Raw genomic sequence first — 20,811 nt, forward strand, 5'->3', positions numbered from 1 at the left:
AGAATACAAATCTGAGAAAATAAATGAGGGTTATTTGTGTAAGGGTTGCAACTGGGAGAGTAAATCGCTTTGCACTTTATGATTTCCTCCCTATGAATTCTTGTTCTCACAGAAATATCCTAGCCACAAATCTCTTGGCCTACAGAGGTGACAGGGCCAAGCACCCTGGCCATGAGTGTGCACTGTGGCACAATGTGACCACGCGCTCCTGGACAACAACATTCCGGGGAGAAAGATACGGAACAGCACAGCTGTCTGGTCTGCAGTGCTGGGATTATGAGACTGAAACTCTGATTTCTGGACTAACAAACTCATTTGCAATTACTGACCACCGAGAAAGTTCTCCTGAAATTTTCATTTGCTAGAGATGACATCACTGGGGTTTGGAAGTATACCCCCAAGTCTTTGTAAATGAGGAGAAATACACTTATTACTTGAAATGCTTTGTTTTGTTCTGTTGATGAGGAGAAAGCAAACCTACAAAACTGTTTGCTCAAATTTCACTCTCATAGAATTTTAACTAAATCAGAATATTTAGAACAAAAGAAACATCATGAGCAGGTGATGTTGCATGGATATCAACCACTGGATAAGCTACCTGGGTCGTGGTCCAGGCTCTCCAGGTGAGGGAGTGTAGTGTCCTCTGGGTACTGGATTTATCTCCTCTTTTTTCTTTCTGATTCAAATTCAATTTAATATCCTAAAGGGCCCATAAAACACATCAACAGGGTGGCCTCCTATCAAGGCCTATTATCTCAGTGGCTATTAGGGTCCAATGAACCCAGACTCTCACAGACCTAAACCCTGTTCATGGCTCAGTCATTCATACCTTTGCTTCCCATGCAATACCAAGCATAAACTGCTGCGTCCACCTGAGGATACAAGTCTTCTGTCTGCTCTTTCTAACATACCATCTCAGCACAACAAAACAGAGTCAGAAATGCTCCCACTGAATGCCAGTCAAGCATATATCCCATATCAGCTTCCACAAGCAAAAACAAAATCCAAAGTACATGGTCAGCTCCACTTGCCAGGCAGCTTAAACAGAATGTTTCAAATTGGGTGGTATTTAGAGTAGCCGGAATGAAACTATCATATTCTATGAGGCTTTCAAGACTGTGGGTTCTTTGCTAGTCTCTTCTCTCTCTCTCTAATGGATTTAAAGCCATTTGTAGGTTAACAATTTCATCAAAAAACAAACTAACAAAAAAACTATATTCCAAAACTCTTTTCTGAGCTACAGACATATATACATTTTATCTTGGCTCTCATAGATTTAAGAAAACTAAATTGGGATTCTTCTTTCCACTCCCAGCTCTTCAGAGTCAGAGGCTCTGGAGTGAGGCCCGCTGTCTGGTTTCCCACACCCTCAGCTGGGCCCATGCTGAAGACTGAGCACCCTTCACTGAGCTACCTGTATTACCTCGATGAGGACAGCAGACTCTTTATCTGGTCTTTCTACTCCCACTCTGGCTCCTTCCAACTCATAACCTTCCCAGCCATCAGAGTAATTTTTATTCCTAAAGTTCATCTAGTCACTCCCTTGCTTTATACTTCCAGTGACTTTTTAATGCATTTGGAATATAATTTAACACTATTTATCATGGCCCACAAAGGACCAAGTGCTCTGGGTCTTACCCTTTGCTCCGATTCCTCCTGCTCTCCCCTAGTGATGCCACTATCCCCCGTCAGCCTCTGACCTGTGGGTGAACCCCCCATTTCTCACATTGCCAGCTTTGCACCCAGTAGGTCCCCCTACAGCTCCATTGTACTCTCTCCCCCCATGTCTCTTATTACACTTTGGAATTGCCACACACACACATCTGGGTATGTGTTTACCACCTAACTCCACCCTTGGTCATCAAATATGCAAGAACAGGGACCACATCTGTTTTGTTCTCCATTGTTCACCCACTGCCTCTCACAATGCTTATCACACGAGAAGTACTTCTTTTAACAACAACAGCGAAGAAACACAAACACAAACTTGTTTAACGGCTGGTCAGATACAATTCTCATGCAGGGTAATAAACAAAACAAACACAGAAAATAAGATCAGTCTTGATGCTGGTTCTTCAAAATGGCTTGCTTTAGAATTCCCAGGCGATGTCTGAAGTTGGGGGAAGAATTGTTGAAAATTCTTGTGCACATGAACAAATTACACATTTCAGAAATTTACCACTGTACAGGGATTGTACTAGAAAATATCAATGTATTATTTCATTGCTGCGTCTTACAACGCCCTGAGCACGTCCACTGTTGCCCCAGACCTCGGGTCTCACCTTTAGTCCTGGCCCAGCATCCAGGCACCACGCAGGCAGCTCCCAGTAAGAAAGCACTTTGGGTGCATACACCAGGTGATACCTGATTGTGCTTTTGCTGACCACCCCTTGGGCTTACTTATCAGGTTTAGTTGTTTATTTATTTGTTTATTTAGCTTTTCTCTTTTTGCTTGGATAAAGTGCCTCGAGTTCAGGGTACTCTGGGCTTCTTGTTTGGTTTTGGCCCTCAGCATTGGCTGGCATCTGCTGTCTGGCTCCATCCACTCCTGGACCCAGATCACAGTCCTTTGGACCCAACCTTTGTGTCAGCTCACCTGGATGATGGACCCCAGGACAGGGAGAACCGGACAGGCACAAGCAGAACCAGGGATGTGATGTGCCAATGAAGTAATTGGCTTGTGGTGACTTCACCAATCCCCTGCCCCCCTTACACACAATCCATCACTCTTAGAAACTATGGCCCAAATCCCATTGTCCCCCAATTCCGTATTCCACTCTCAAGAATCCTTGCTCTCAGTAATTTCCATAGCACATGGTAAGGTGTAGACTGATAAAGGCTCCTGAGAAAGACATAATTTCTAGCTTTGGGAGAGATATTAGAAGAAATTAATGGGATTGGGACTGTGATGGGTCCTGATATGCATCAGCTAACTAGGAAGTGGGATGCCCAGATATTTGGTCAAAGCTACTCTGGGAATGTGTCTGTGAGAGTGTCTCTGGATGAGAGGAACATTTTCATTGATAAACTGAGTAAAGTAGGTTGTTCTCCCAGTGTGGGTGGGCTCCACTGAAAACCTGAAGAGAACAAAAGGACTCTCAGAGAAAAACCTGTCTTCCTCTTCTATTTTTGAGCTTGAACATCAGTCTTCTCCTGCCTTTGGGCTCAAACTAGAACTTACACCATTGGCTTCCCTGGGTTTTCAGCTTGCCTACTGCACATCTTGGGAATTCTCAGCTACCATAACAATGTGAGCCAATTACTAATTATCTATCTATCTATCTATCTATCTCCATCCATCCATCCATTCATTCATCCATCCCTCCATCCTGTTTCTCTAGAGGGCCCAGAGTAATGCAGAGCACTATTGGACAAAAGGAAATTGTGTTTCTACATACTATGATTTTGAGGTATATTTATGGACCTAGGAAGCCCTGCCTGATGTACCCAGTCACAACATCCCTGATGACTGTCTTCCCCAAACTCAAGGCCACCAGGAGGCACCTGCTACAGAATCTGTTGAAGGACAACCCTGTTCAATGAATCTCAACAGGAGAGGCCCTGTAGCACACTTACTTCTCCAACTTCTGCCCTACCCGCAGGCTCCAGAGCTCCAGCCGGCCACCAGGCTAGGGCCTAGCCTATTCACGCCTGTCCTGGGAGGAGAGGAAATGTAGGGGATGCACGGTGTGCTGCACTCTGGGGTGCTTGCCCAGCCAGGGTGGAGCTGCTCCAGCCTGTGTTCTTCATTCCCTAGGAAACATGGTATATTCATTTGAAACTAACCATATTTCCAAACAGGGCGTTGAAAGCAGTATTAAAAGCACACTTGTCGAATGTTCAACTTAAAACATTAAGAAAGAAAAGCCCTACAGTTGTCAGCTAGCAGAGAGGCAGGCTAATTCAGACAGAACATAAAGTACTTTGGCAGAATATAAATGACAATCAGACAAGGCCACTTCCATATTACAGTGGGGCAAGACAAAAACAAGGCACTCTGCCCTCATGTCTGAAACTGGACAGAAGCAAGGATGCTCTGCAATCACAAAAATAACTAAAATTTCCCTTTTTCAGTTCACACAAGTGCCTACCAGTTCTCTGTTAATGACAATGCTGACTTAAATTTCACCCTCCCACATTCTGGAGAAAACCAAGACATACCATTACCAAATTATTTCTACTTCCTAAGAGAATCCATACTCAAGTGAGCACCAGCTTCCCTAAACCTGCTTAAATCACTTGTCTCAGCCCAAAGCTCACAATAAGTCCCATTCCACCTCCTCCTTCCTGAAGACCCCAGAGTTATGCTGGCAGAAGCTTGTCCTTTATTTAGCGAGTTAAATAAACCTAACAGTGTTTGACTACAAATGAGCTTCTGCTGGTCTCTGCCAGGTGGACTTTGACATAACCTTGCACAAGAGGTGGCTGCCTACTCAAGGTCACATTTTACAGAAAAAGGAAGAGGTTATAGAAATGGCTAAAGCTGCAATTACTCAGAGAATCTTGATATAAAACAAAGTGACTCACTAAAATGCATTAAAAGAAAAAAATACATCACTAAATAAGGGAGGAAAGGAGTGGGGGAGGGAGGGAGGAAGATATGACCAATAGAAGGATCTTGGGAAACAATTAAAGTATTCACTAGTAACTTGTTGGTTAAGCAATCCAAGCCTCAGATTAAATGAAATAATTCACATAGGTGCTAGTATAATGTGTAGTATTAACTCAACACACATTTCCTATCATCTTCATCATCATGAACACAATCAGTATCACTGTTACATTATCCTATAATCCACTCATGTATGCTTAAGCAAACAAAACCATGTGTTTATTGAGCAAATTAAAAGCCTGTTCATTCATCGCACAAGCAAAGGAAGAGGAAAAAGCAGAACTCACATTGAGCTGAAGTTCATCGGTCCACTGTCCAATCAGACGGTAACCAGGATTCGTGGTGTTCGTCGTCTGGTACTGAAAGATGTCGTATCGCCCAGGTGCATCTCCATTCTTGTTAAACATGACCGGGGTGCCAGCGCTACCTGAGGAAGACAGGAAAACAATAGATTTTAGGTTGTCAGCTAGCAGTTAGGCAGGCTAAATCAATAAATGGAAATTTTAGTTATTTTTGTGATTGCAGAGCATCCTTGCTTCTGTCCAGTTCCAGAAATGATGGCAGAATGGCCTTGTTTTTGTCTTGCCCACCATAATCAGAAAGTGCAAGATTCCTCTTATCTCTTATGCCACCATAAGAGACCTGCTAACAAACAAGATAGCTAGTACATAACCCCATTGTTTAATAGGTTCTCCAAAATGGTCCCTAGAACTCATGGGCAAGTCATCACTGTGTCCTACAGAGGCTACATATAGGAGGTGGGAGGACAATGTGTACCTCTTTTGAACAGTTCTATTTCTCAGTATTTCTCAATATTTTATTCTAGTAAGTTTATTGTGAAGAGTAAAAGTAAATGGATTATTTTCCAGACAATCTTCATTTTATTACTATTATTTTTATTATTATTTTAGTTTTCACCCACTGAATTTGTGGCCAGTAAATAACTGTTTATAAAATAATAAATAAACACAAACTTAAAAAGGGGCATTGCCAGAGAATTTAAAAATACATGTAAGCAAACAAGCAAAACAGTTCATTTATTGGTACTTGGATACTGAATATTTCTAAATTACTTTGTATGATAAACAGTTTAAAATGCTTACCAGTGTACTTGGCATGTGTTTAATAAATACTAGTTTTTCATTTCAATCTCCCATTTTGATCTCTGATCTTTAAAATGTTCATCTTGAGAGGAAACCAATTATTTTGGCATATTTAGACAGTGAAGTCATTTTAAAAAGATAATAAATTTATTAAAAGTAATTTAGAAAAATAGAGAAGGAATAAAAAAGTTATATATTTTTGTGAAAGTTGGATATGAATGAAAAGTCTTTTAGTATTAACTCCACGGAGCAACTGGCAAACCACATATAGAGAATAAAAACTACTGAGCGAGCTCTGGTTAGTTCTAGCAACAGTTACAGAAGAATCACTGAAAGTTTGGTAACTGAGTAGTTTCTGTCCCTTGGATCCCTTAGAAACAGGATAGCTATCACTGGTCTCAGGGTCTGTAACTAGTATCTGCTCTGCCTTCAGGTTAACACTGGATCAATATTCCTTGTAAAAAATCAATGGTCTATTTTCTGTCTTCCACAAGGAAGTTTACAGATAGTTACAAGCTAAAACAGAATCACTGAGAACAGAAGTTCATTCTGCTATTTTTTTTTTTTTTTTTTTTTTGTATTTTTCTGAAGTTGGAAACGGGAGGCAGTCAGACAGACTCCCGCAAGTGCCCAACCGGGATCCACCCGTCATGCCCACCAGGGGGTGATGCTCTGCCCATCTGGGGCGTTGCTCCGCTGCAGCCATTCTAGTGCCTGAGGCAGAGGCCAACTTTGCTCCAATGGAGTCTCAGCTGTGGGAGGGGAAGAGAGAGAGAGGAAGGAGAAGGGGAGGAGTAGAGAAGCAGATAGGCGCTTCTCCTGTGTGCCCTGGCCAGGAATCGAACCCGGAACTCCTGCACGCCAGGCCGACACTCTACCACTGAGCCAACCGGCCAGGGCCCATTCTGCTATTTTGAAAGAGGAGGATGAAGCATGTGTGAATTCTGATTATAAATTTAAGACTAATTGTGGCAGAGCTCTGCATCTGGTTATCAAAGTCATTAGCTTCTGCAGAATTTGAGCCAATGTGGCATTTACGGTAATGATCTGGATGAAAGAAAAACAAAAGCATGTTAACTAGACAGAGAGTATAGTTAAAACAGTAGGAAAAAATGCCAGTGCTTAAGAAGCTGGCAAGCCCTGACTGGTGGCTCAGTTATTTAGAGTGCTATCTGATACAGCAAGGTTGCCGGTTCAATCCCCGGTCAGGGCACGTACAAAACTCAACCAATGAATTCATAAATAAGTGGAACAACAAATCAGTGTTTCCCAACCTTTCCCTCTCTTCTCTCATCCTTTCCTTTCTCTCTAAAATCAATAAATAAAAAAATAATTTTTAAAAAAGAATCAGGTAAGATGGGGTAAGGGGACCAATGATCACTCAACCGAAAAAAATCATCAGAAAAAGAGTCCAATAAGAGGAGCAAGAAGCATATAAAGTTTTAATCCTGTGCTGAAAATGACCCCCACTGGGAAGGGGTGTTCAGCTTTACCAGGCAGAATGGAGAGGCAGATAAAGAATTCCACTCCTCCTTACCACTCACTGTCAGGCACCGGACTTCAGGACACTTCTGGAGTTAAAATTAAGAAAAATAATAACAAATCAGAGTTGTGGTATGCTGAAAAATGGCTCCCAGATAGGTCCATGTCCTAATTAATATCCAGAACCTGTGAATGTTATCATACAGGGCAAAGGGAATTTTGCAGTGATTAAGTTAAGGATCATGATGGGGGTGATTATCCTGGATAATGTAGGCAGGGCGAATATAATCAGAATGATTCTCATAAGTGAGACACAGCAGGAGTCAACGGAGGAAGGAGGGGAAACGAGGATGGAAACAAGAAGTTAGAGTGATACAGGAAGTGATCAGAGGCAAAGGATGCAGGTGGCCTCCCGAAATTAGTAGAGGCAATTCTCCCCAAAGGGCTCCAGAAAGAGGCGTCCCTGCCTGCACCTTTAGGAAAGCCAGTGAGAGCTGTCAGGCTTTCCTCCCAACTACATTGTTATAAAAAGGTGTGTGTTCAAGCTATTCAATTTATGGCTCCTTTCTGTGGTAGCAATAGCAAACTGCTACGGAGCTGGGAGGACACACAACACTGAACTTCTGATTCATAGATATAGTGCCTAGGTTCAGAGAGGGAAAATCACTTGCCCCAGGGCCAATCAGCTAATTACCTTTTTTTTTCTTAGATAAATGCTTTTTTTTTTTTACCATTTTATTTTAAATTTTATAGACAACCCAATTTTTATTATTTAAGACTGAGATAAGAAAAGAAAGAGAAAGAGACAGAAACATCAATCTGTTCCTGTATATACCCTGACCGGGGATTGAGCCTGCAACCTTTGCATAACAGGATGACATTACAACCACCTGAGCTATCTGGCCAGGGCTTTACCATTTTTAATTAAATTTATTGAGTTGATATAAATTTATGTCAGCTAATTAAACTAGAATAGTGTTTAGTAAATGGCTTTGGAATCCTTTATTAAATTATTCAATCACCCTCTACATCTGATTGTTACTATATTTCTCTCATAGTGTAAAGATTAAATATAATTATATATATTTAATTTGAATATATATATATGGTGCTTAGTTTCATGCCTTTTACATAATGAGTACTCAACAGATTGTAATGATATTTTATAGTTATTTTTTATAGTTTTTTAAAAAATCATTGTTTCATTTGCTGATATCTCAGGACCAGAACACATGCCTTCAGGTTTCCAGACTTCCCAATGCACTAAAGTTGACTCTATGATGGGTTATCTAATTTCAATTTCTCCATCAGTATAAGCATTTTGTTTGTTTGTTTTCCAAACATCAGGCTAGAGCCCACTCTGAGAATGGGAACTAATCTATGAGCAATGTAGGTTTGACCTCACCAGCTTGAATCAGTGAGTCTGTGTGGCCAAAGGTGCCATGTCATTTGTTTCTTCTACATTGTACCTAGATGCTATCCCACAGCCCACAAACGCACTTGCTTGATCACAATAGTATCCCTGAAAACTTATCTCTATAGGAATCAATAGGAGGTCTTTCCAGTAGAGAGAGAGAGAAAGTTAACAAAAAGAAGTTTCCATTTTTAAAAAAATTCTCCACTGATTTGAGAGAGAGAGAGAGAGAGAGAGAGAGAAGAGAAAAGGGGAGGGGAGGGTGGGAGAGGGAGAGATGAAGAGGGTAGAGGAGAGAGGGGAGGGGGGAGCAGGAGGAGGAGAGAACAGGGTGGAGAGGAGGGAAGAGGGAGAGGAAGGAATAAGAGAGGAAGAGTAAGGAAAACCGAGGGAGAGGGAGGGAGAAAAAGGGAGAGGGAGGGAGAAAGTAGCATCAGCTCATTGTTCCACTTAGTTGTGCCATTAAATTGGGCACTTATTGGTTGCTTCTCATGGGTGGCCTGACGGGGGATGAAACCTAAGGCCTTGGTGAGCTAGACTGAAGCTTTATCCTTTCTACTTTCAGCAAGCCATCCAAGTATATAAGAAGGACAAACAAAATCTATATTTTACATGTTATTAACAAGAAACTAATCCTATCATTTCGCAAGAAGACATTAATATTCAGATACTCACCTTTCTTTTCTTTCACATTGGATACTAGGATTTATGTTATGCTTTGCTGAAATTGTACAGCTTCCAGTCATTAAATAATATGAGTTGAACTTTTCATAGTGTTTGAGAGGAGAGAAGAAGAATATTGGAGGCCTGGGGCTCCAAAGATTCTCTTCTGAATGGGACCCACCAGCTACCTGTCTCCTTTCTTATAATGTTTGTTAGGAGAAATTAATCCAGACATGTCCTTTCCATTCTCATTGAATTCATGCTTTAAAAAATTAAGTCAGAAGAGATGCTGAATACTTTGTCTAAGTGGTGACTTCTAACAGTGTATTGTGTAGCTTCGACCCTTTTGATGAATTCTATAAAGCAAATGGGTTATTACTTTCAGGTGTTTTTCCCCACAACACATTTTTAACACTCTCTCTGAATTTTTTGAAAGAGAAAAAAGGGGGCTATATTCAATTAAGTCTATACAGGGCTGGGGAAAATTAGGTTTACATCATATAACAAATAAATAATAATATAAGAATAAAGTTTGTTTCACAAACTTATAAGTATAAACCTACTTTTGTCCAATTCTATATTTTTTTTAAAAAAAGAATCAAAGCAGTCCAGAGAAGAGGAAGAAGTAATCAAAGGAGAACTGATCACCTGCAGAAATGTCTACAGGTATTAGGGCTGGGATGCAGGTGCACAGAGGTAAGGAAACAGGGCCACTTGACAAGAGAGGATATCGAGAGGGTGGATGACAGGATGTATGCAAGTCTGAAATCTCCTGACTGGACCAGAGTGTCTGAACGAAGTCCTTCCTGCCAGGATAGTGAAGGGTACTGGATCTAGATTGCTCAGATGACCAGTCTTCCACATTGGTGTATTCACAAGCCCCCTCCTCGCAGCTCACTACCCCATGTACAGATCACAGAAATGCTGCACTGATTTGTGTTCCACTTCTCTGGTGCCACTCAGCAAACTACCCGACAACTTTGCACTCTAATCAGTGACAACCTGCATTTTGCAATTTGGGCAGGGCTTAGGGACAGCACCTCTCTGGTACACTCTTGTCAGCTGGGCAGCTTGAAACTCACGTGCCTCACAGTGGATGCCAGCTGTCAGCTGGGACCTTCACTGGGGCTGTGGTCAGAACACCCACATGTGACCTATCTATTTGGCTTCTTGGCTTCCTCTCAACATGGTAGCTGTGTTTGCAATACAAATGTTCCAAGAAAATGAGGCAGAAACCCTATTAATGTATATGCCTGAGAAGTCAAATAGTGTCAGTTCTGCAGTAGTCATAGGCTCACTTCAAGGGGAAGGAACATTGATCTCACCTCTATATGAAGGAAAGCCAACTTCATGCTTAAAAATACACACATGATATGTGCATCTTTACAAAACATACTGCAACCTGATTTGTCGTCTGGAAACTAGTAAATCTAGGTACACACACACCTCAGATTAAATAGGACATTATATAGCAATTCTCTAAAGATTTTATATCTAAGGCAACAAATTTGTTAAATTTACATCTACAAGTATTGACATCTGGTTAGATGGGTCAATGTAGATATAACTAAATCAGATTTAGACTCAAGTCATTGCATTAATTTGGGATGCAGAGAAAAACATGGCTAGAAATGATGAAGACAAAATTAGTCATCTTTTTTCTTGATGCATAAGAGGAGGATAAGTACTGGTGAAGCTGTAGCAATACTTTCAGGGCATTCTATTATCATTTCCTAAATTGATGCTCTGGTAAATGTGAAGGTCAGAGTTATTAAACTGTACTCTATTGGTCTGAACAAAACTCCTAGGGGTACAGAAAATTTTGCATTCAAGTAACAGAAGAGAACAATTAGGTTTACTGCAACCAAAAAAAAAATCAACATCCTACTGCATCTATTGAGATTATCATGCGGTTTTTCTCCTTCCTTTTGTTTATGTGATGTATAACATTGATAGATTTGCGAATATTGTAACAGCCTTGCCTCCCCAGAATAAATCCCACTTGATCATGGTGTATGATTTTTTCAATATATTGTTGGATCCGGTTTGCTAATATTTTGTTGAGGATTTTAGCATCTATATACTGCATTAAAATTAATAAAAATAAGATAAAAAAAATCAACATCCTACTAAAACACGCTGAAGAAAGACTAAATTCTTCACAACAGACTAGAAAGAGATTTGGTTTCCAAATCTGTCTCTGTCATTTGCTGGCTGTGAAGTCTTAGACAAATATTTTCTCCTCTTCAGTATTTGAGTTCTTTATATAAAAATCATATAATTAAATGAGTGAAAAATGTGAAGTTTCTTTTCACTAACAGTTGGTCACTTCAAGTGACATGGAATCTACTAATTAAATTTAGCACAGGTTCTGAGTTTTATAAAAGTGTTGAGCCCCACCATCAACAAATGTCACAGTGCCTGAGGAGCCAGAATTCTCCTGGCTATTCATATGAAAGGAAAACATCCTCAGGGAAAAGGTGACTATGCTGACCAAGATTAATTACATAGGCAGGACACAGGCCACAGTGAGCACAAAGAGAGAGAAACAGTGGATCCTGCCTGTGACTTCCTGCAGAACATGCATTCTAGGATGAAGAAGCAGGAATGAAGTGATCAGGAAGTGGTAGCCCTTCCTCTCAGACACGTAAAGGGGCAGCCTGTGGAGTTAGGTGCTTGAGGTATCAAGTATAGCATCATCTCTACCTAGATGTGTGGTTTGAATATCATGGTTTTTAACTTTCTGTGAGTCAGTTTCCTCACCTTGTTTTAAAAAAGTCTCCTTGTCTTTGAAATAATAGTATTTATACCATATTGGTGTTTTAAACAGTGATTTTAAAAAATTATTCATTTATTTTGGAGAGAGAGAGAAAAGGAGATAAAGGAAGTGAGAGAGATAGAGAGAGGGAGAGACAAACAGACAGAGACATAGACATCAATTACTTATTCCACCTATATATGTATCCATTGGTTTATTATTGTATGTGCCCTAACCAGGGATGAAACCCACAACCTTGGTGTATCAGGACATTGTTCTACCAACTGAGCCGCTTGGCCAGGGCCACCATACTGGTGTTATATTAAATAAGCCAACCCAGGTATATAGTACAGTTTCTGGCATGTCATGGTCTTTTGGTAAACACAGGCCTTATTTCTTGTCAGAAGTTCAGCAACTCCGGCTCATCAATGGACAAGACCAGGGGTAGTCAAGCTTTTTATACCTACCGCCCACTCTTGTATCTCTGTTAGTAGTAAAATTTTCTAACCACCCACCAGTTCCACAGTAATGATGTTTATTTATAAAGTAGGGAAGTAACTTTACTTTATAAAATTTATAAAGCAGAGTTATAGCAAGTTAAAGCATATAATAATAATTACTTACCAGTACTTTATGTCAGATTTTTGCTAAATTTGGCAGAATACATCTTTATAAAACAACTTACTATAGTTAAATCTTTTTATTTATACTTTGGTTGCTCTGCTACCGCCCACCATGAAAGCTAGAATGCCCACTAGTGGGCAGTAGGGACCAGGTTGACTACCACTGGTCAAAACTGTTTGGACAAAATGAGTCTACAGGCACATCAGAAAAAGCATGTGGGAGGAATTAACCAAGAACCTTCTCAAAATGATTATTTTGTCACTCGTGTAAGAATGGTTATGCTTATTTATAAACCAGAACACAAAGCCCAGAAATTGACCTCAACTAATGCAATTCAGTGTTTGATATATGATGATGTGTTTGAAAAATTCATATGTGTTTGGTTCTGGGGAAATTAGATATTTTAGAAGATTCTATAAAATCAAGAAGAAACTACAAAAAGATCATTTATAGATAAAAAAAACTTTCTATATTTAAGTCATTTTGTCTTCATAACTAAAAAACTGTTGATCCCCAAATTGGGAGTGGTTCTTCATCATCCAAATATTAGATCACTCCTGGAAGATGAAGATAATATTGTGGATTTAGATGGATTGTTACTTATAAGTAGAGAAACAAGAAGATTTTCCTTAACCTTAATATAATATCCAAGCCAGTAAATTAATACTGATAATAATATTATTTAAAACTCATCTGCAAACTCCATGATGAGTCTAGAAAGCTGCATGTAAATTGGAGGGCAAGGGCGTGGGATGCCTACAGAGCCTGAGTGAGCACGGAGGCTGGGCAAGTCAGTGTCAGAAGCACCTTGAGGGAAGCGGCAAGATGGCGATGGAGTAGGTGGACGTACCAATTTCTACCTCCCAGAACCAAAGTGGATTACAACTTAATTTGAAGAACCATCATCTGGAAAAGCCAACTTTGGACTAAACTAAGAGGACTCTTTAACCAAGGAACACTGAAGAAGCCACACTGAGACTGGTAGGAAAAGTGGAAATGTGGAGGGTTGCTCAGCTCCCCGGAGCGAACCGCAGCCGGGAGAGACTCGCATGGTGGGAAGTGAGTTTAGCAGAGAGGGGAGGGTCCTGAGTCCCAGGAACAAAGCCCCAGCCTACATCCCCAGAGCCTACAAGAGGCGTATGGACAGTATTTAGCTGTGAAACAAGTCAGGATACTGTTTATGAGAAAGAGACAAATTTCTCAGACCCAGGATTCTTCTTAAAGGGACTGTGCAGAAAACCTCTCTCACAACCACCCACCCGGAACTCTGGGGGTGGGAGAGAGGAGAGGACCAGAGCAGTGAGAAGAGAGTGTAATCTAGGAGGCAAAGGGAGAAACACTATGAGGGACAGCCACCCTAATCTCTGTGCTGAGTCACTCCCCAAATCTAAAGCAAATATTTCTTCTGGAACCAGCAATACCAGCAAAGGGAAGCAGCCAAACAAGCTTTCCCGTGGCACTCAGAGCAGAGTCACTTAGAAGGAGGGAGCTTTCCGCACTACAGTATGGACTGTTAGGGTCTGACCAGCAGTGACCCCACCCACATGGCTGAGGGCTCACTGGAGGGCGGGTGGCAGCGGAATGTGGAAGCATGGTTCTGTTGGCAATGGCAGAAGCTGCCGGGCCACGAATGAGGCCCTGAGGCCTGGGAGTGAGCTTAGTCTTGCCCAGCGGGGTTCGAGGGGAAGCAGAAAAGTGGTCAGGCCCAGCTGCAGGCCAGCTTGCAATCCTGCCTGCAGGCGAAGAGGAGAAGCCCTGGAAGGGGCAGAAATTTGGCACTGAGCAAGGGCATGCACCTGGGCATGCAGCCTTGTCTGGCAGCAAGAAACGAGGCTGTGGCCCAAGGCATGAGCTGGCTTCTCCCGCAGGGGTGGGGAGAAAGCCCAGAACAGGCTGAGTCCCATGACTGAGCACTAGCACGCAGCCCCACCTGGCCTGCTGAGCCCAGGTTTACAGCCGACCCAGAGCAGGCTCCTTCTGTGGGGGAGGGGCTAAAGCCTGGAAACAGGCAGTGCCCACAGCTGAGCAAAGATGCTCACCCCTACCTGCAGGGCCAAGGCTTGTGGCCCAGGTGTGGAGCATAACCCCACCCATGGGGGCAGTGCAAAGGCCAAGGCTGGTGAGGCTTATAGATGTGATCTCAGCCCCTCCTGTGGAAGGGAGGCATAAACTGCAGCAACAGCTGCAGCAGGCCAGCAAAGCCCATACCGGAATGCCCTAGGCAGCAGCAGAGGGGATGGTGGGCCTGCAGACAGACCACACTTAGGGAACAAAGAGGCAACACCCATTGGACTTCAGTGGCCAAACCCTTCTTATACACAGACAAAATAAGCAGGCAGAGAAATACAACCCAAATGAATCAAGATAAATCCCCAGAGAAGCACCTGAATGAGTCAGATATAACCAAATTACCGGATGCAGAGTTTAAAATAATGATTTTTAGCATGTTCAAAGAGCTTAGAACAACAATAGATGGTCATTACGAACACCTAAATGAAGAGTTAGCAAAAATAGAAAAAGGACATTGAAATAATAAAAAAGAAATCAGTCAGAAATGACAAATACAATATCTGAAATTAAGACCACAATGGAAGGAATTAAAAGCAGGATGGATGAAGCTGAGGATTGAATCAGCAAGTTAGAGGACAAGATAAATGAAGGCATGAAAGCAGAGCAGAAAAAAGAAGAGACTCAAAAAGTCTGAGGAAACTCTAAGAGAGCTCTGTGACAATATAAAGAGAAAAAACATCCACATCAAAGGGGTTCCTGAAGAAGAAGAGAAAGAACAAGGGATAGAGACTATGTTCTATCATATCATAGCTGAAAACTTCCCTAAATTAATGCAGGAAAGTGTCTCACAAGTTCAAGAAGCACAGAGAAAACCAAAGAAATCTACACCATCAAAGAGAAACCCAAAGAAATCAACACCAAGACACATCATAATTAAAATAGCAAAGCTAAGTGATAAACAGAAAATATTAAAAGCTGCTAGAGAAAAAAAGTTTATCACCTACAAAGGAGCCCACATAAGGATGACATCCAACTTCTCAACAGAAACACTTGAGGCCAGAAGGGAATGGCAAGAAATATTTAAAGTAATGCAGAACAAGAGCCTACAGCCAAGACTACTTTATCCAGCAAGGCTATCATATAAAATTGAAGAAGAAATAAAAAGCTTCCCAGATAAAAAAAAAAAAAACCTCAAGGAGTTCACAACCAAACCAATGCTGTAAGAAATGTTAAGGGGACTGCTGTAAACAGATAAAGGGGAAAAATAATATAACAAAAGAGGAATACAGTTTTAAAGAATAAAATGGGAATAAACAACTATATATCAATAATAACCTTAAATGTAAATGGATTAAATGATCCAGTAAAAAAACATAGGGTAGCTGCGTGGATAAGAAAACAGGACCCATACATATACTGTCTACAAGAGACACACCTTAAAACAAAAGATGCACATAGACTGAAGGTAAAAGGATGGAAGAAAATATTTCATGCAAATGGAAATGAAAAAAAAGCTGGGGTAGCAATACTTATATCAGACAAAATGGACTTTAAAACAAAGGCTATAGTAAGAGATAAAGAAGGTCACTACATGATGATAAAGGGAGGAATCCAACTGGAAGATATAACCATTATAAATATCTATGTACTTAATATTGGAGCACCTAAATATATAAAGCAAACTTTGATGGATATAAAGGGTGAGATCAACAGCAATACTATAATAGTAGGGGATTTCAATACACCACTAACATCACTAGAAAGCAAATTAACAAAGAAACAACAGACTTAAAGGACACACTAGATCAACTGGATTTAATAGATATCTTCAGAACCTTTCACCCTAAAGCAGCAGAATATACATTATTTTCAAGTGCTCATGATACATTCTCTAGGACAGACCACATGTTAGGGCATAAAAGTGGTCCCAACCAATTTAAGAAGACTGAAATCATATCAAGCATTTTCTCTGATCACAATGGTATGAAACTAGAAATCAACCAGAACAGAAAAACTAAAAACTACTCAAAGACTTGGAAACTAAATAGCATATTATTAAATAACAAATGGGTTAACAATGAGATCAAAGAAGAAAAAAAAATTCTAGAAATGAAGGACAATGAGCATACATCAACTCAAATTTATGGGACAGAGCAAAGCAGTCCTGAGAGGGAAGTTCATAGCATTACAGGCATACCTTAAGAAGCTAGAAAAAACTCAAATAAACAACTTGACCCTGCATCTAAAAGAACTAGAAAAAGAACAACTAGTAAAGCCCAGAGGAAGTAGAAGGAAGGAAATAATAAAGATCAGAGTGGAAATAAATGACATAGAGGCTAAAGAAACAATACAGAAAATCAATAAAACCAGGAGCTGGTTCTTTGAAAGGGTAAACAAGATTGATGAACCTTTAATTAGACTCATGAAGAAAAAAAGAGGACTCAAATAAATAAAATTAGAAATGAGAGTGGAGAAATAACAACTGACAGAACAGAAATACAAAATATTGTAAGAAAATACTATGAAGAACTGTATGCCAAAAAATTAGACAACCTAGATGAAATGAACAAATTCCTCAAAACATATAATCTTCCAAAAATTAATCTGAAAGAATCAGAAAACCTAAACAGACTAATTACAATAAATGAGATCAAAACAGTTATCAAAAAACTCCCAACAAAGAAAAGTCCTGGGCCTGATGGCTTCACAAGTAAATTATACCAAATATTCAAAGAAGAACTAACTCCTATCCTTTTCAAGCTATTTCAAAAAATTTAAGAGGAAGGAAGACTTCCAAGTCCCTTTTATGAGACAAGCATAATTCTGATTCCAAAACGATGCAAAGACAACAAAAAGAAAGAAAATTATAAGCCAATATCCCTGATGAATTTAGATGCTAAAATTCTCAACACAATATTAGTAAACTGGATTCAGAAATATGAAAATAATCATACATCATGATCAAGTGAGATTTATTCTGGGGAGGCAAGGTTGGTACAATATTAGCAAATCAATCAATGTGATTCATCACATAAACAAAAAGAAGGAGAAAAACCACATGATAATTTTCATAGATGCTGAAAAAGTATTTGATACAATTCAGCACCCATTCATGATTAAAACTCTCAGCAAAGTGGGAATACAGGGAACATACCTTAATATGATAAAAGCCATCTATGACAAACCCACAGCCAACATCATACTCAATGGACAAAAATTAAAAGCCCCTTAAGATCAGGAACAAGGTAGGGTATCCCCTTTCACCACTTTTATTCAACATAGTTCTGGAAGTCCTAGCCACAGCAATAACACAATAAGAAGAAATAAAAGGCATCCAAATTGGAAAAGAAGAAGTAAAACTATCATTATTTGCACATGATATGATATTGTATATAAAAAACCCTAAAGTCACAGTCAAAAAACTACTGGACCTGATAAATGAATTCAGCAAAGTGGCAGGATATAAAATTAATACTTAGAAATCAGAGGCATTTTTATACATCAAAAATAAACTGTCAGAAATAGAAATTAAGGAAACAATCCCCTTCACTATTACAACCAAAAAAATAAAGTACTTAGGAGTAAATTTCACCAAGGAGATTAAAAACTTAAACTCGGAAAATTATAAAACATTGATAAAAGAAATCAAGGAAGATACAAACTAGTGGAAGCATATACCGTGCTCATGGTTAGGAAGAATGAACATCATTAAAATGTCTATATTACTCAAAGCAATGTATAAATTCAATGCAATACCAATTAAAATACCAATGACATACTTCAAAGATATAGAACACATATTCCAAAACTTATATGGAACCAAAAAAGAACATGAATAGCCTCAGCAATCTTGAAAAGAAAGAATAAAGCGGGAGGTATCACACTTCCTCATATCAAGTTATACTACAGGCCATTGTACTCAAAACAGCCAGGTACTACCATAAGAACAGGCATATAGATCAATGGAACAGAACAGAGAACCTAGGAGGTAAGGAAATACAATGGAGTAAAGACAGTCTCTTTAACATATGGTGTTTGGAAAATTGGACATCTACCTTCAAAATTGAAACTAGACCACCAACTTACACCATTCACAAAAATAAACTCAAAATGGACAAAAGACTTAAATGTAAGCCATGAAACCATAATCATTTTAGAAGAAAACATAAGCAGTAAGCTCTCCGACATCTCTCACAGCAATATATTTGCCGACTTATCTCCACCGGGAAGTGAAATAAAAGACAGGATATACAAATGGGACTACATCAAAATAAAAAAGCTTTTGCACAGCTAAAGACAATAAGAACAGAATAAAAAGACAAACTACACAATGGGAGAATATATTTGACAATACATCTGATAAGGGGTTAATAACCAAAATTACAAAGAACTTGTAAAATTCAACACCAGGAAGACAAAAAATCCAATCAAAAACTGGGCAAAAGAAATGAATAGACACTTCTCCAAAGAGGACATACAGTTGGCCAATAGGCATATGAAAAAATGTTCAACATCACTAATCATTAGAGAAATGCAAATTAAAACCACAATGAGATATCACCTCACACCAGTCAGAATGGCGCTCATCAACAAACAACACAGAATCAGTGCTGGCAAGGATGTGGAGAAAAGGGAACCTTCCTGTACTGCTGGTGGGAATGCAGACTGGTGCAGCCACTGTGGAAAACAGTATGGAGATTCCTCAAAAAATTAAAAATGTAACTGCCTTTTGACCCAGCCATCCCACTTTTAGGAATATACCCCAAGATCATAGCACTGTTTCAAAAGGAGAAATGCACCCCCATGTTGATGGCAGCATTGTTCACAATAGCGAAGATCTGGAAACAGCCCAAGTGTCTGTCAGTTGATGAGTGGATTAAAAAGCTTTGTACATGTATACTATGTAATACTACTCAGCCATAAGGAATGATGACATCAGATTATTTACAATAACATGGATGGACCTTGATAACATTATACTGAATGAAATAAGTAAATCAGAAAAAACTAAAAATGATATGATTCCATATACAGGTGGAACATAAAAATGAGACTCAGAGACATGGACAATAGGGTGGTGGTCGGGAGCGGGAGGCGAGGGGGTAGGGAAGGGGCATAAAGAAAACCAGATAGAAGGTTACAGAAGACAATTTGACTTTGGGTGATGGGTATGCAACGTAATCAAAAATCAAAATAACCTGGAGATGTTTTCTCTGAACATATGTACCCTGATTTATCAATGTCACCCCATTAAAATGATAATAATAACTCATCTGCAAATTTTATTAAAATTTCTCCATTGTCTCACTAATGTTCTTTCTCAGGTATAGATCAATTAATTGCCCCTCATTGCATTTAATAGTGATGTCCCTTTATTCTACTCCAGTCTGGAGGAATTCCTTCATCTGTCTTCTCATGACATGAGTACTTTGGAAGAGGACTAGCCAGTTATTTTGTGAAATGTTTGTCAATTTAAATTTGTTTTATGTTTCCTTATGATCAGATTGAGGTTCAGAAGTGATGTTATAACCTTTGTCTATATGAAGGTGGGATCTCACGTCCCCACCTGTGTCTGAGAGCAGTGGTGGGATTCAAATAGTTTAACAACCAGTTATCTGCCCTAATGACCATTTTAAGTATAAAAAAATATATACCAAAAGGGCCCTGGCCGGTTGGCTCAGCGGTAGAGTGTCGGCCTGGTGTGCAGGGGACCTGGGTTCGATTCCTGGCCAGGGCACATAGGAGAAGCGCCCATTTGCTTCTCCACCCCCACCCCTTCCTTCCTCTCTGTCTCTCTCTTCCCCTCCCGCAGCCAAGGCTCCATTGGAGCAAAGATGGCTCGGGCTCTGGGGCTAGCTCCTTGGCCTCTGCCCCAGGTGCTAGAGTGGCTCTGGTTGCGGCAGAGTGACCCCCCCAGAGGGGCAGAGCATTGCCCCCTGAGGGGCAGAGCGTCGCCCCTGGTGGGCGTGCCAGGTGGATCCCAGTCGGGCGCATGCGGGAGTCTGTCTGACTCTCTTCCCATTTCTAGCTTCAGAAAAATACACACACACACACACACAAATATATATATATATATACCAAAAGGTAGTTTATCATTTCATGCATTTAATACTTAAATAAGAGCAATAAAAGAGGTACACAAAAC

The 20,811-nt window shown here is 40.1% G+C and overlaps 1 protein-coding gene across 3 annotated transcripts in view; it reads right to left on the bottom strand.

Annotated features, from left to right (window-relative positions):
- The window catches only part of GRM7 (glutamate metabotropic receptor 7), a 1,011,140-nt gene that overhangs the window by 300,452 nt on the left and 689,877 nt on the right, over positions 1–20,811 (bottom strand). For all 3 annotated transcript variants that reach the window (XM_066245502.1, XM_066245501.1, XM_066245500.1), the window contains exon 7: positions 4,900–5,039. In XM_066245502.1, the coding sequence (XP_066101599.1) occupies positions 4,900–5,039 (140 nt within the window). The remainder of the gene's footprint in view (positions 1–4,899; positions 5,040–20,811) is intronic.

The sequence above is a fragment of the Saccopteryx bilineata genome, chromosome 10 (genome assembly GCF_036850765.1).
Source record: "Saccopteryx bilineata isolate mSacBil1 chromosome 10, mSacBil1_pri_phased_curated, whole genome shotgun sequence".
NCBI classification, from domain to species: domain Eukaryota; kingdom Metazoa; phylum Chordata; class Mammalia; order Chiroptera; family Emballonuridae; genus Saccopteryx; species Saccopteryx bilineata.